We start from the raw sequence: 15,285 nt of genomic DNA, 5'->3' as shown, positions 1-15,285 counted from the left end.
TGAGGTAATTACACAATATGATGGATGGATTCTATGGTCAGAGTGCATAGGAACCTTGGGGTTACTCAGAGAAAGCTTTATATATTGAGTTGGGAATAGAGGTTTTAAAGAGGTTTTCAAGAGTAGCATATCGACTGGAAATGAACCTTAAAGATCCCATTATGCACTCTTAGTTGTAGCAGGTTGTTCTGAACCAGTGATATTACTATGAAAAACCATCCAAATTTTCTAGTCTTAAACAAATAGAGTATAGTGGGATTTGTCAATTATACTTGAACAATTCTTACAAAGAGAAAACAGCAATAACTATCCATATTTTGACATCAGCGGATAAGAAAAAGAACTGACACCAATTTTTCTCTAAAGAAGTCTCACTATTATAATCTAGATGGAGAAAATGATGTCAAGAAAATTCAAGCTACCCCAGTATTTGAAGATCCAGTGTGGCCTTGTACTGAGATGGTATTTCCATAAGTGATGCAAGGGCAAACTCAGTCTCCTTCCTAGATTGAGCAACATTCTTCGACATAATCTCTGTAAAGTTCACAAACTGCAAAACCAAAAGAAAAATTACAAATTAAGCTGGCAAATTAATGCAAGTACAGAAGTACAAATTACACAGCATTTCTCTCCATTTTAAAAAAAAAACATGTCAGATAACCTGGAAGTTGTCAAATGCTCGAGCTGGAATATTATCATCAAACTGCCGCATCATGTCCCAAGGCCCATCTCCCACTCCAACTAAGACAATTGATAGTGGATATTCACTGCAACAAAAGCGATATGTTCAATGTTAAATATTGTGAACTTCCAAATTAAACAATGACACTACACTATTTTATCAATACGATTACCTGGCTTCCACTATTGCATTGACTGTATTCTGTTCTTGTGTACTCAGTTGTCCATTGTCAGTGTCAACACTTCTTGTTACCTACACAAAAGTATCAGCCATATTATGATCAAGTGCAGAAAGCTTGTGCCCAAGAGGATTTGAAGATTCTACTTTTTGTCATGATAAAAAAACAACAAACTGTGCAGCATCAAGGAAGGTTATGATCATGATTCATGATTAAGGAAAACCACACTTAATGCACAAACAACATGAACAACCATGCTCAATATATATATTATAAATAGTGCAGAAATCTTGTACCGAAGAGGAATTGAAGATTGCTAGTTTGTATAGATCCAACCAACGATGAAAATGTAAAACTTTACACAACAACAAAGGCCATAATGACAATTCACAAAAGTTTATGTTTAGAACCAAAACAATACTAATGACCATAAAAAAAAATTGTGCCTAAGAGGACTTGAAGACTCTCATTAAGATTCAAAATAAGGATCAAAACTTTGCTCACTGTACAGATGCAACAACAATGCCTGTAAAACAATAATAACACCCATTGCTCTCAAGGTATGTGGTATAAATAAATCAAGAAATGCTAATTTTTTTAACTAAACAGACAACAGACAAGGCAGTCCCTTCATCAAAACTAACAATTCATTTTAATAACCAATCCATATAGAGAAGATTTGCAACTTGTCCATCTGCAATTATCAAGAGAACATGGTACTGCCCACCACTCTGTTCCACAATACGAATTGCTGCTTCAATAATTGGGGCAAAAGATGTTGGCCCTAAATAAGAAAAGAACATACAAGAAATGTATAAGAAAACACAGGACATGCGCAACATATACACATATCAAGTAAACCAGTCAGACACTCTTTCCTAGCTTAAGGCTTATAATGCTAAAGGTAATTAATCTTCATATCTTCAGGTGGAATGTCAAAGTTTCATTAACCAACCAGCCAGTCGAAGATGTGGGACTATCTCCCTGTAGCGTCTCAACGCTTCTTCAAATCCATTACATAACCTATCATCTGGATAGAAACTAAACACACTTTGATCATGTGTCAAAGCTGTGAAAGAAACAACACGTTATTAGCAATAACCATATTGATGCATATGTTATGAATTCATGTTAACCAACATAAGAAAAATAAATTGAGCCAAATTCAAACAAGATTTTCAATCGAAATAGAGATCAAAACTTGCCATCCCCAAAACCAAAACAAGGGATCAAGTTGTCTTCGTCAAATACAGATAAGGTCCTCCCAATTATCGAAATCGCTTGTTCATAAGGGTTTGGAGTGTCTCCAATGTGGTGCAAGCTTCGGTGATTAAAAAACCTTGCACCTAAAATCCATAACAAAATGTTGAAGTGGTGACTTTAATTTGATTTGGATTGAAAAGTAAAAAGCCTGCAGAATTATCAACTTAAACTAAAAAACTGATTGAAGTTGTATTCAATATATATGAGCTGCCTACAGAAACACACTAACAGTTCTTGAGCAAATAAACATAGCGGGCCACATTTAGATAGAGGCAGATTGGCTATTTTAAAATTTTAACTTGCATGAAAATTATGACATTAAAAACTTCAGGATCATGGATAATAGAACTTACCTGTCCACTCATTGCTCTTAGTGAAGTCAATCCCTACAATCAAATTGGAAGATTCGAGGCCAGCTTGTGCAAGAGCTGCAGTCACCTACAAAAAAGATAAAAATAGAAACAAATCAGAGAATTCTCCCCATAGCGCTTATAACCATAACTTATCAAGCCAATTCACATTGAAATACATGCGATAATACAAGCTAATTACTCAAATATCATAATCAGGTACATCGAAATCCATGCAAAGTCAGTTCTTTAGAGCATTACAATCTGACTAAACCTTTGACCAAAATTGTTGCGTTGTTTGTTGACCTAAATAAATTACTTAATTGTCTTGAATTAATACTACTGAATATGATCTCAACAATGAGCATTATTTTTCAATTCAAATTAAGTATTCCACTGGATTTAAATGTTTACTAAGCTTTAAGAAATATGAAAACCGGTGAAACGAATAAGTTATATAATCTAAGGCACATATCTGATTAATAATAAGAAAAAACCATATGACTTCAAATCCATCACAAAGAAATGACAACAACCCATCCTGAAAATGCATAGTAAACCCTTAATTTTTAACATGTATGGCATCCAAAAACCAAAGTGCAAAGTAGTAAACACTTAATTTTTAACAACATATATGGTATGCAAAAACCGAGGAGAGTAAGAATACCTCATCAAGTGAATTGTAATTGTCAGCGATTCGGGAGTATCTCCTTTGTAACTTCTGTTTAGTCGCTGGTTGTGCTGGTTGTGCATAAGTTTCCGATGGAACTGCTGGTGAAGGACCATAGGATGAAGAATCCCATGCTGGTGAAGGGCCATACGAAGAAGAAATGTAACGCCTCGGGCGAATACTTTTTGAATGTCTGCCTCCCATTGCCTAGATTTTGAGTTTTTGCAAGGTTTCGCAGGTATGGCACATAATATTCTCCACAAACTCTAACGAATTGAAGATAAACTTGCCTCAGAAAACATAAACAGAATCCCAGGAAATTGGATCTGAAAATTGGCAACATTATAAAAGGATTACCAACATAATAAATTAGAATATTGACATTAAAATTGCAACATAAAGAAAACGGTTCCTGGAGAAACAGTTTTTAGACATGTTCATTAACCAAATTAAATACAACTTATTTGAAACTCTTTGATCTTGTGAAGAAAAAATATCTTTAAGACTTGCCAAGCTAAACATTGTAGCTTTTAAACATATATATATAATAAGAAGTGGATCAAGCTTCGGAAGTAAAGGACAAAAGTTTGCTGCAAAACCCGGCCTTGCTACTAAAAACAAATTGATAACAGAAAATCCCACCATTTCTCGCCGATCTCATACCAATGAAAAAGAAACAAAATTAGGAAAACAAAATGCGGTGATATATACCAGGTTGTAAGTACAACTCAGCACATTTACAGATAACATGCAAATCCCATTAACACTCGATGCAAGAGGCCTCGTGCGTTCAGGATGATGTTTTGTAACAAATCCTCGGATTTCCGATATTTAAAAATACACAGAAGGAAAATCCGCTCAAAACAGAAGCACAGAACCCTGCTCAAGATTGAAAATTCCACCGAGGCAACTTCTGAGAGCCTACCTTCTAGAATATTACGCTCTGAAGGCAGCGGAAGAGAACTTTCTCCGTCCAAACCCTTCCACTGATATACAAAGTAAGCGGAGTTGCAGTGAAGCTCCTGTTATGATTCCCGGTTCAATGCCTTAGAAAGTCTCTTTCAAAATCGAGAATCCACGCTATAATGCAATTTACATTAGATATACACTTCACAAAGGGCTAAGACAGTAGGAGCTCGGAAACAACATAAAATAATCCCTCACCGAAAACGTTTACCATCTTGAAAAATTCAGGAAACTTACACAGAACTTCAAATTTGACGGCATGGAGGGCATGGAAGACCCACAAACAACATTTTTTTTTGCAAACTTTACAATTTTATCATATGTATATAATTTCATTCAGACTTTAAAAACAGAAAACAAGAAAGTCCGATCAACACTATTTTGAATAAGACCAGTTCGGAAAAGTTTAAAAGCTCACAAAAGAATGACTCCTCGCTCTAACACAGTAAATTTTTCGCAATTCCTTTAAATATCAACGGTTCCTTTCCTTGCGATGTAAACTGGAACTTTCCTCTACAACTAAAATAACAAGATAATATAGCGAGTTTTTTGCGTGTAAAACTAAGTTTCCTCAATCTGAAGCCGAAGAGTTGATTTATTCAACCAAATTTACCTAAAGCCGGCACATATGAAGCTTCCTAAAGCCAAGTGCGCTCACGGAACAGATCGAAACAACCCGGAAAGTGGCTGGGACCAAGATAGTCGCAGAAGCGGGAATTCTTCCAAGTTACAGTTAAATATTGCGGTCGTTTACTTAATTTCTCGGGCAGATCCTGGAAATGGAGATGAGGGAAAGTGGGAAGGAAGGAAACTCATTTCGAGCATGAAGTTTTGATTGAAGACAATGGAAACTAGAGATAAGCAATGGAAATTGTGTCGATCAATTTGGCTTACAGAATCACCTTTCCTTCAGAAATTAGGAAGGTACCTTAATGTGGTAGCGAGCTACTTGAGAGGTGGTAGACAGTGGTAGCCAGCTGCGTGAGAGGTGGCAGCTATATAATAAACTTTGCATGCACCTAAGTTTCATGTTTGTCACCATAATTTTCCAGACTTTGGATAAAATACAAATTGGAAATGGTATATAAAATGACATGGTATATAAAATGACAGAACTTTGGTTAAAATAGTATTGCCACAATTTTCTTGCATCGGGCCACGTGAAGCCTGCAATAAGAGGTACAATGCGCTTTCAGAGTTAAAACTTTGGATAAAATTTAAGTGAACAAAATTGCTACGATTAAACTTTGGTTAAAACACAAAAAAACATAAAAAAAAACGGTCAACCGATCGATTAATAGGCGGTCAAACGTTCGATCGAACACTATAGTCCGGGCAGGGACTAATAAGTCACCTATGCTTCTGGTAGTATATTTAAATTTTTGAAAATTAGCTAATCATCTAGCAATTATATAATAGTGCCCTTATGTTTAAGTTAATAGTTTATCACTTAAGTTTTAAAATTCCCTCACCTTTTTTTGTTTTTGAAAATTAACTAATCATGTACAACAATTCACTTAGGTTTAAGTTTTGAGAAAATTTTACTTTAGTTTTGAAAAAGTTTAATTGTCTCGATTTATTTATTTAATTTGTTAGTAATATAGAAATTTTATATTTGTGATGATTTTTATAATAGTTATTTGAATGTTGTGTGTGTTTTTGTTATATTTTGAACTTTTTTCAATAGTAGAAAGATTTCTTTTAATTTATATTTATATATTTTTCTCCTTTATAATTTTATGTGTTAGTTATAGTTTGAATAATAATTTTTGTTCTAGTCGGAAGATTTAAAAGGAAGATTTAATTTTAAGGATTTTTTTAAGATTTCTATTTAATTAATTTACAATGGTTAAAAACAATTTTTGGAATATGTTTTATTTTATTTTTGAAAGATAATTTTTTGTTTTTGTTTTTGTTTTTTTTGTTTGTTTTTCTTTAGGAAAAAGTTGTAATTTTATTCATAGGTATGAGTGAAGATTCCATTCTTTATATACACAATCGATGTGTATAAGATATCCAAACGTACCTAAAAGAGAAGCACTTGTGAGAGCTCAAAGAAAAGATAGAGCTTCTGTCACTGTCACTGTGAGTCTGTTTACATGTTAAAAGTTTATTGATAAATATACATTTTTTTTTTTTTTTGGTAGCCACATAGGCAATCAATAAACTAGTTGAATATCGTGTCAATCATAGATTGTAGAATAGTAGAAAAGGATATTTTGATGTTGCTAATAACTGCAAAATGTCCTTATAGGGCAAGTGATGCAAGTAAAAAATTGATCATCTCTATGTTGTACAATATTCCACAAACCATATTATATTAAGTGTTTTATATTTTCATTTAGTGTATTACAATTTCATTAAATTAGGTTATGTGTGTACTTATACATGTATTTATTCTTTTAGGTTGTTAAAGAAATGATCAATTTTTAATTCAAATTTATTCATATTGACAATTACATTGATCTAGTTTGTGGTTTTGTTTTGAACAATTTTTTTCGACACTTGAGAATCTTGTCGTGTTAGAGAGATTCTAGTTCTTTGTGATGACAAAGTAAAGCTATCCCTCACCCTTCTCCCTCTTCAATTAGCACCAAGAAAACATCGTGAAATAATATTCATACATTCATTAAGGATCAAATCTCTTAAGTACAAGTTTTATTATTAGGTCACTTTCACATGAGTAGATTAAGATATAAAATTTTTGTGTAATTAGGATATAACTATTTATCTCCATTGTCTTTCAATATTTAGTTTTGATAATCAAGCTCCTTATTTACTTCATTTAAAGAGAATCAAAATTATCAAATCAAATTTAACAATCTTCAATCATACCATGAATATAAAGTAGATATATTTGCTCCTATGAAGTGGATATATACCATGAATATAAAGTGGATATGTTTGCTCCAATAAAGTGGATATGTTTGCTCGTCTTTACTTATTTAGGAAGGGGTTAGTTGTATATAAAAGTTTTGAATAGGCGATGTAATTTTTATGGTATATAATTTTTATTCATTCATGAAATATAACATAGTTTAAATTAGGGAAGGTTTGAAATTTTTTATTATATTAGTCAATATTGTTATCATTATTGATTTTTGTTTTAAAGATTTTATATGTCATAATTTAAGTTTAATTTAAGTTTAAAAGTTTATATTTCTTGGTTTAAGATCCACTATTAATGAAGGATAAAATAATTGAAAATTGTTATCATTATTAACTTTTGTTTTTAAGATTTTTTTATTTTTCATATGTAATCTAAAATGAATGTAAGATATGATAGTATCACTTTTTATTTGAAGTCTTTGCACTCTAGTTCAATTATAAGATCAAATTTCATAATTTAGGTTTTGAATGCTATATCTATACACTCTTCAATGATGTTAACATTTATAGACTACATTGGAGATGAAATGTTTATGTATTTTGTTCATTTTGATTATTTTTATTTTGTGTTTCTTTTTAATTAATATTATTGTAGATGAAGTGAGTGATATACAATGCAACAAAATGAGAAAAACGAAAGACATTCAAATAAAATTTACATTTATTGCAAATATTTTAATATAAACTTTACTTCTGTTCATTTATAACGGAAATAATTTTTTAATAAAATTCAAGTTTTTAAAGACATTGATTCTTAAAATAAAATTTTCATTTATATTTTTACATTGTGTGTCTAAATTATCATAAATTATTACCGCTACCCACTTTATTGTTGGGCTCTCTATGAGAGTTTCCATCCATAAATCTTTCATAAAAAATAATAAAAAATTATAAAAATAATTAAATTGAACCAAATTCATGATAAACATTATAAATTCTTCATTCATTAAACATATATACCATTGGTTAAAATATAAATTAATAAAATTTAAAACATAAATGATAAATTAATAAAATTTAAAACATAAATGATAAATTTTTTGGTATTAAAATTACAATTAAAAAATAATGTTAATCCACCCATATACTCTTAGCCTTTCCGTTTAGTGCCTTGTCACTTGTCCCTACCCTAATACCCTAAACTTACAAATAGCATTGGATAGAGAGTGTAGTGGAGGTGCAACTAAAATGAGTGACTAACATAAGACGAGTGTTAAAATAATGGTTATATTTCAGATTTAGGGCTCATATTAATTACAAATTTAATAAAGTGATGTAATAATGAAGTAATTAATATAATTATTAATATAGTGTTCAATAATTCATGATTTAGATATATAAGAGTTATTTATCCTACCTTTTTTTAATTTAATCACTCTTTTTTTAATATAATAATGGTTAATAATTAAGAATTCAATATAATCATTCTCTCTTAATATAATAATTAATAATTGATATTTGAGAATTACTTAATATACTTTTTAAGTTAGCTTTAAATTCCAGTCAAAACCACTTAAGACTCGAACAAGGTTGGTATAAAGACACCAGGGTTTGGTTAAACCATTGGGAGATCGACGAGAATGTTGCATTGCAAAACATTAATAACATTAAAAATATTGTTACTTCTAAGTTCAAAGAAAAAATGTGGTGTGAGAAAGATTTAGCAGCTAAAAGTAAATTAAGATATTATAATGAGGTCATCAACCCCACCCTAGAAGATCAAAAGTATATCTCTGTTTTAACTAGCTCAAAGAAGAAAATTAATATAGCCAAGATTAGAACAAACTCTCATGAGCTCCATAGTGAAACAGGTCGTTGGGCAGTTCCTAAAACACCATGGATTGAAAGGTTCTGCCATCTCTGTGAGAATACGAACATCGAGGATGAAAATCACTTCCTCTTAGAGTGCCCCGCATAAAACCACAATAGATCTCAGTTTCAAAGTCTTTGTTGCAATACTGACCTTCCTAACCTTTTACGTTGTAGCTTTTTGAGTATAGGAATAAAATCTTAAATCAAACTAAATAATTTGTTTCTTTAGGTCCGATAGACCAAATTTTGGTCTCAGTGGACGTTAACCACCACCACCATCACCATCAATAAGACATTATAATCTAAGATTACCCTATTTTTTCTTATTCATATATATTTTTGTCCATATATATATGTAAATTTACAAGAATGTACTAGAAAAAAAGATCCAACCTTCCATGAAAAATATTTTATTTTTTTAATAACTCTAAATTATTTTAAAAACAAATATTTTTAATAAAAATTTTAATATTAAAATATATCAAATAATTAAATCATAATATAATATAATTTTAAAACAAAAAAAATCATTAAAATGCTTCAATATAAAATCATATAAACATTTGTAATTCAAAATATTTGATTTTTTTTAATAACTCTAAATTATTTTAAAAACAAATATTTTTAATCATAATGTAATATAATTTTAAAACAAAAAAATCATTAAAATGCTTCAATATAAAATCATATAAACATTTGTAATTCATTTTGAATAGAGTAAATTTATAATCTCAAACGTGAATAAGAATATAGTTATTAATAATTAAAAAATAATAATTTAATTAAATAATATATTTTATTAATATAATTTTTTTAAATGATAACTATTTCCCATTATTAATTCTTAAATATAATATGTTGATGTAATTTTATTTTTTAAATTATAATGATTTTAAATTATTAAAATATATTAAGCATAATAATGTTATTCACCATGTTGTTTATGTTTTTCTTATTATTGGTAATTTATTAATTTGTTGTATTTGAATCAATACATATAATGAGTATATATTTGGTCGGAGTGCGAGTGGGCTAATTCTGGTCATTTCATTGCATGATGGGCGCTCTCTGGATCCTAAGGCAAACCCTCGCCACCTTCCACATGCTCGTAACACATGGAGTGATAGTAGAACGTATGAATGCAATCAATGCAATTAACAAAGGTGGCACCAACTCTAATGCGACATGCTCTCGATCTTTAGTTGATCAATCTGGTAAGTCCTTTGTCTATGACTTGCTTTGGCATAAGCTTGGAGTTGAGCAACTCGACAATTTGTGGCAGGATTCCATGGAGGTTCATTTATAGTGGGTTCAGGTCGTTTGTCTTGGGTATGTTCTCAATCTTATCACATATTTCTCTGTCTTGGCTCGTTATTCCTGTCTGCAGGTTTGATGGAAGAAGGGGTATGAATTGCATAAACTGATATGGAAGGCGTATTCTATGGAAATAATTATTGTTGTCTCTGAATTGTTTGAAGGCTGTCTCTTTTTCTATATTCTTGTGTCTATATTGTATGGAGTTCTATTGACTCACATGGGTATTCTGTTGATCAGGCCTATGGGTCACTTCGGTCACTTTGACTCTATCATTGGTGTCCCAACTTTGGTTTTCCTTTGGAATTTTGTGGCTACAACCCTGAATTACCAAGGTCTCCACATGGAAATGGTTTGGTTTTTAATTCTTCCGTCAGCTGTTCTGATTACTATTGGATTTATATTTATGAGCATTGGGACTTCTTCTTTTTAAGGTTTTGAGGTTACAAATGGAGACAATGTTGGGTTTTGCATGGGTTATGGTTCTCACAATTGATTACGTTGACAAGTCCTCTTAGGTGTGACCCCTGGAAGCACTCTACTCCTAGGTTTCGGCTCGCTCCGGGTCGACATTATGGTTTTCAGTTTATTTTGTTTGTTTCAAAATTCCAACATTATGGCCTGCGATGCTTTCGGGAAAGGCAGGACCACCCGTAGTTCTCGTGGTCTCGGAAAGTAGGCCAAAAAGGCCACGTCAAACACTCCCATCACCTTCATTGGTAAATCTTGTGGGCGCAAGCCCACCTCCGAGATCATTAATGAAGCGACTATGACACATCATGCGTGCTCGACCTCGGTTCGTCAACTCATAACTAAATGGGAAGCAAAGTAAATGAGAAATCTAAACTTTTGGATCTTGACATGGATGACTAGCAGGCCTTGGTGCTTGACCTAGGGCATTCTCGGGGTAGTACTTATCATTATAAGCAGTCCGTTCACTTGTATTGGTTGTTGAAGAGCCTCCTGATGAAAGCCCTTAAGGCTCAACCACGATTGCTTAGGCTTTCCCAGACTATAGTCAAGATTTTCAACAAATCAAATTTTAGTTACAGAAGCAAAACGACCGCCTCAGCCGCATTGAAAGGCATATCCCATGCATTCTACAATCTGAACTTCCCAGATCAAGTGAAAGGATCTATCTCCAGTTGACTCAGCTGATGACGCGTAATCTAGTGTATCACCTTTGTTCTACTTATTAGTATATGCAACAATTTTATCTTTTCAGTACTTTCAGTATGTTTATAGATATCTAGATGCTAGGTAGTTTAAGGACAATCAAACATTTTTAGCATGGATGGATAGACTTATTCTATTTTGTTTTTGGATGGCTTATCATGCCATTAGGTGGCCAACAAACCTGGTTTCCCTCAGGGCAGGTTGAGGCCACCTAACCATTCAGCACATGGATGTAACCTGTCTATTTTTTGAATGATAATGAAAAGAAAGGTCCTACCAAGCTTACAAAAAAAAACATATAATGAGTACAAAATAATAATATTAATATTATTAGTGATTTATTATTTTGTGTAATATTTGTCCTATGATTTCTATTAATAGTCAAAATAACATAGAATTACATTTGATGTTCTCTTAAATGTTCTTTTAAATGCAATGTTGTCTTGGTCAGAAGATCAATGACTTATTGACAAAGGAGAAACTACATATTTAAGCAAGTTGACATAGTAGTTGACTTACAACACATGAAAAACCATAGACACTACTAAACAATAGATAACACACTGAGAACATATACCCCACAAAGAGCACAATGACACAACAAAGATATAAAGATGTAGCTAACTAAGATGCCATGAGAACGAGAGACCAACATCTAACCATAAACATAAACATATATGGATTCATTCAGCTAAGATAATCACTGAGAGAACTGGAGAGAGAGGTACAATGGCCATGTTGAGTGGAGGAGCATCAATAACCGCCTCCGCAATTTGAGGTGCCTTTGAATCATTATCGATATCTAAAATTATATATCGTTCCATATTTTTTAGATGAACCACTATGTTGTCCATATCATAACAAATATACCTTAGGATCCTCTTCAATTCCTCTTGACCAACAAATAACTTTCAATTAACAACCTATTTGTCTCGAAGCACCATGTGAAGAAGAGTCACCATCTGTGTATGAGTTGAAATTGAGTGCAAAAAGTATAATCTTCTCTTCCTCCAATTTCCTGTATTGGGTACCCATTTAATGTTGTCACTATAGACTTCGGAATTTGAATAATAGAAGTGATCGCCAGATTTATTTGCTTCAAGGGTGTGAATTTCCTTTTGGACTTCCAAAGGAATAATATCGAAAAAGTTTGAAACAGACTCTCAACCAAAAAGGCGACAATGCGTGGAGGAAGATGCCCCTAATGTTCCTCCTCTTTGACTAAGAAAATTTTGATGTGGTGCCATGCGAGAGCAAAACATGCAAGAAATATTGACAAGGAAGAAATTGAACAACCCACTAACCTAGTGATAGTTCACGACAATCCAAAATAAGACAATTATGACCCTAAAGACCAAGTAATAAATGATGGATGGTTTGGAGTGAACTACTGGAAATTTAGTCCCTCTTAAATGAACAAGAGTTAAAGTTCAAGACTCTTCTTTAGTAATTTCCTCAATACTCAAAAGACCAGGTGGAAGTTGTTCTCCATCAAGCCCGAAATATACAAGTTTTGGTTGAGACAAAGGTGGAGGAAGAGAAGAAGAAACTCCTGAAGTAATTGGTTGAGTTATCTACGGTTCCTTAGGTTGTATGACCTCAAGTTGTAAAGTATTTGAATATGAAAATTCAGGTTCAATGATCTCATCTTCTAATGTTTTAGGGGCCTCATTTTCCACTACATCAGACTCACCAACTAGTAAGGATGTAATTTTGGGTTTAGCACTTATGGGAAGTGACGATTCTGGTTGGTTAATTTCAGACATAATGCTAGAAGGGTTAGCTTATGAGGTACCAGTTTCTCTAGTTTGTGTTTTCTTATGATGAATATGTGTTGCCTTTAGAGGTAAAGGAGGAAATATTTTCATTATACATGAATGATCGGGTTGTTGAGGGTGTTATTCCACGATGGATTAATCACTTATAGAAATTAAAAACACAAATAAAACAAAACATGGGTAACTAGGAAAAATGGTTTACCAAGTCACTATGAATTGCTGTTTACAATACGTGCAAGAAATACCCCCGAATGTTGTGTTCGGTGTATCACAGTAAGAAAGGAAGTCGACTCGATTACCATTGACAGGAGAACAACATATAGGACTAAAATATACTCGGAGGTACGTGGAAGTGCAGTTTGTGGTAGTGTTTTCTAATGCATCCTATACGATAGGAAGTATTCTGATATATTTTTCATACGTGGAATGCCATCCGATATACCGAAAGGTACGTGGAGAACGATCCAATATACTTATGTATGTGGAATACTGACTACCCCCAGAATGTAACACAAACAAATAACGACATCTCCAATGTTTTACAACACCAAAACATGTCTCTTAACTAGACCTCTATGTGTGTCATTAATGTTAAAAATGATCCTTAGGTTAATTGAGAAAAAAATTAAAGTTGATATTCAATTAAGTTTCAATTTCAAGGCTCATGGTAAGAATTCACTTGAACTTCCTAGGATACAACTAGCATAATGAAAATAAAGCTTTCATTTCAATGAAGATTTATCTTCGAGAAGGAAGAGACAAATAATAATGCAACAGTAAAATATACAAGAAGTGAAAACTTCCTAATCAAATCTTTCAATATACTATTCCAATGCAATTAAAAAAACCCTATATGCAATGCAAAAATGAAGTTAGATCATTGACCAAAAGAACCCACACATACTGCAACTGTAGTATGACAATTATTTTCATTCAATCAATAATCAAGCTAAGTTCTTACAACACCTAATTGACAAGGAGGAAGAAAAATAAAACAAAGCCTCATCAAAAGGTAATCAACACAAATGTAAACACACTAATGAATTTTGCAGAGACAATGATTGTTACCGAGGCTCAAAAAAATTAAGTCGACAAAATCAAAACTGAGATCAAGGCATAGAAATGCAATTTGTCCATCCTACATGAACCATTGTAGGCTAGAGACAAACACCAGTGCGATGCATCACACTTACAAAGAGAGACAGGTGTGTTGGGTCACTTTGTCTCAGAAAAGAAAGTACGTTGGGACTACTTTTGTTCAAAAATGTGAAACAAAAACCCTACCAAGCTTAGACTAATGCTTTCCAAAGACTAATTACTTCGTAAAAAATTCAATTTAAGTCGGATTGAAAGGTCTAAAATGGATAAACTAAGGAAGCCACTAAAGGAACATCTCGTTCCCCAGTGGAGTCGTCAAGTTGTTTTATGGCAAATTCTCTTCCGCAGATAGACGTGAATCCCCTAGATCTAGTGACGGATATGGAAACAACAGAAACAAAAAATTATAATTTTTTCCTTAGAGAAATTAATAAATGGAGGAAAGGTCTACTTGAAGTCCAATGCTAGTCCTCCTCTTCTCTTGGTTTGTAGACATTGGGTCCAGCACCAATTACTATAAATGGAACCTGCAAGACAATCAAAACATACAAGAAAATTACAACACATCCATAGCATAAACTAATATATCTATTCAATGAGTCAAGTGGGCATTGAAATACATATGCATCAAATAGACACAAAACATAGGAAAACAAATATTCTTGTATTAATGAAATGTAGGAGAATATTACAACTCTTTTTGCAGTTCTTGACAATGTAGAATCTCCCACTAAACTTGTCCTTCCTTAGCCACAAGGCGAGACTTCAATCACAACTAAAGGATGGTAATGGATCCTTAGGTAAAATCAACATCATTAGGGTGTAGCTAAGAGTTTCCAAAATCCAACCAAGACTCTATGGGAGGAAGTGAATTTATAAGGTAAAAATGGTAGTTTAGAATTTACCAATTTAGTCTTAAGATCCACATATGAGGGAGGATAAACTCTAGGGATAAGATATAAGACCTCAAATATAGGATAGGATAAGAATTCAAGATCTCAATCAATAGTAAATGGTTAAAACCATCTTAGAAAGTTATGGAAGAAGAATTTTCATTTTTTTTTTCCCAAAATTATATAACCATCATACCTACAAAGTATAGTAACATG

General features: G+C 32.4%; 1 protein-coding gene across 1 annotated transcript; it reads right to left on the bottom strand.

Annotated features, from left to right (window-relative positions):
* Positions 1–376: 376 nt before the first annotated feature.
* LOC149242805 (E3 ubiquitin-protein ligase RGLG5-like) lies at positions 377–4,946 on the bottom strand. The gene is made up of 10 exons (XM_089367723.1): positions 4,723–4,946; positions 3,855–4,165; positions 3,141–3,469; positions 2,477–2,561; positions 2,066–2,206; positions 1,816–1,929; positions 1,547–1,644; positions 855–934; positions 662–767; positions 377–550 (listed from the first exon to the last, which is right to left on the bottom strand). Exons 3-10 carry the CDS (start codon positions 3,345–3,347, stop codon positions 419–421), a joined length of 963 nt encoding a protein of 320 aa, XP_089223849.1. The 5' UTR covers positions 3,348–3,469; positions 3,855–4,165; positions 4,723–4,946; the 3' UTR covers positions 377–418.
* Positions 4,947–15,285: the final 10,339 nt, after the last annotated feature.

Source organism: Pinus tabuliformis, chromosome 8, assembly GCF_031772625.1.
Source record: "Pinus tabuliformis cultivar Carrire ecotype Pingquan chromosome 8, CPIR1, whole genome shotgun sequence".
In the NCBI taxonomy this organism is placed as follows: domain Eukaryota; kingdom Viridiplantae; phylum Streptophyta; class Pinopsida; order Pinales; family Pinaceae; genus Pinus; species Pinus tabuliformis.
This window is presented reverse-complemented; position numbering and strand designations above follow the sequence as displayed.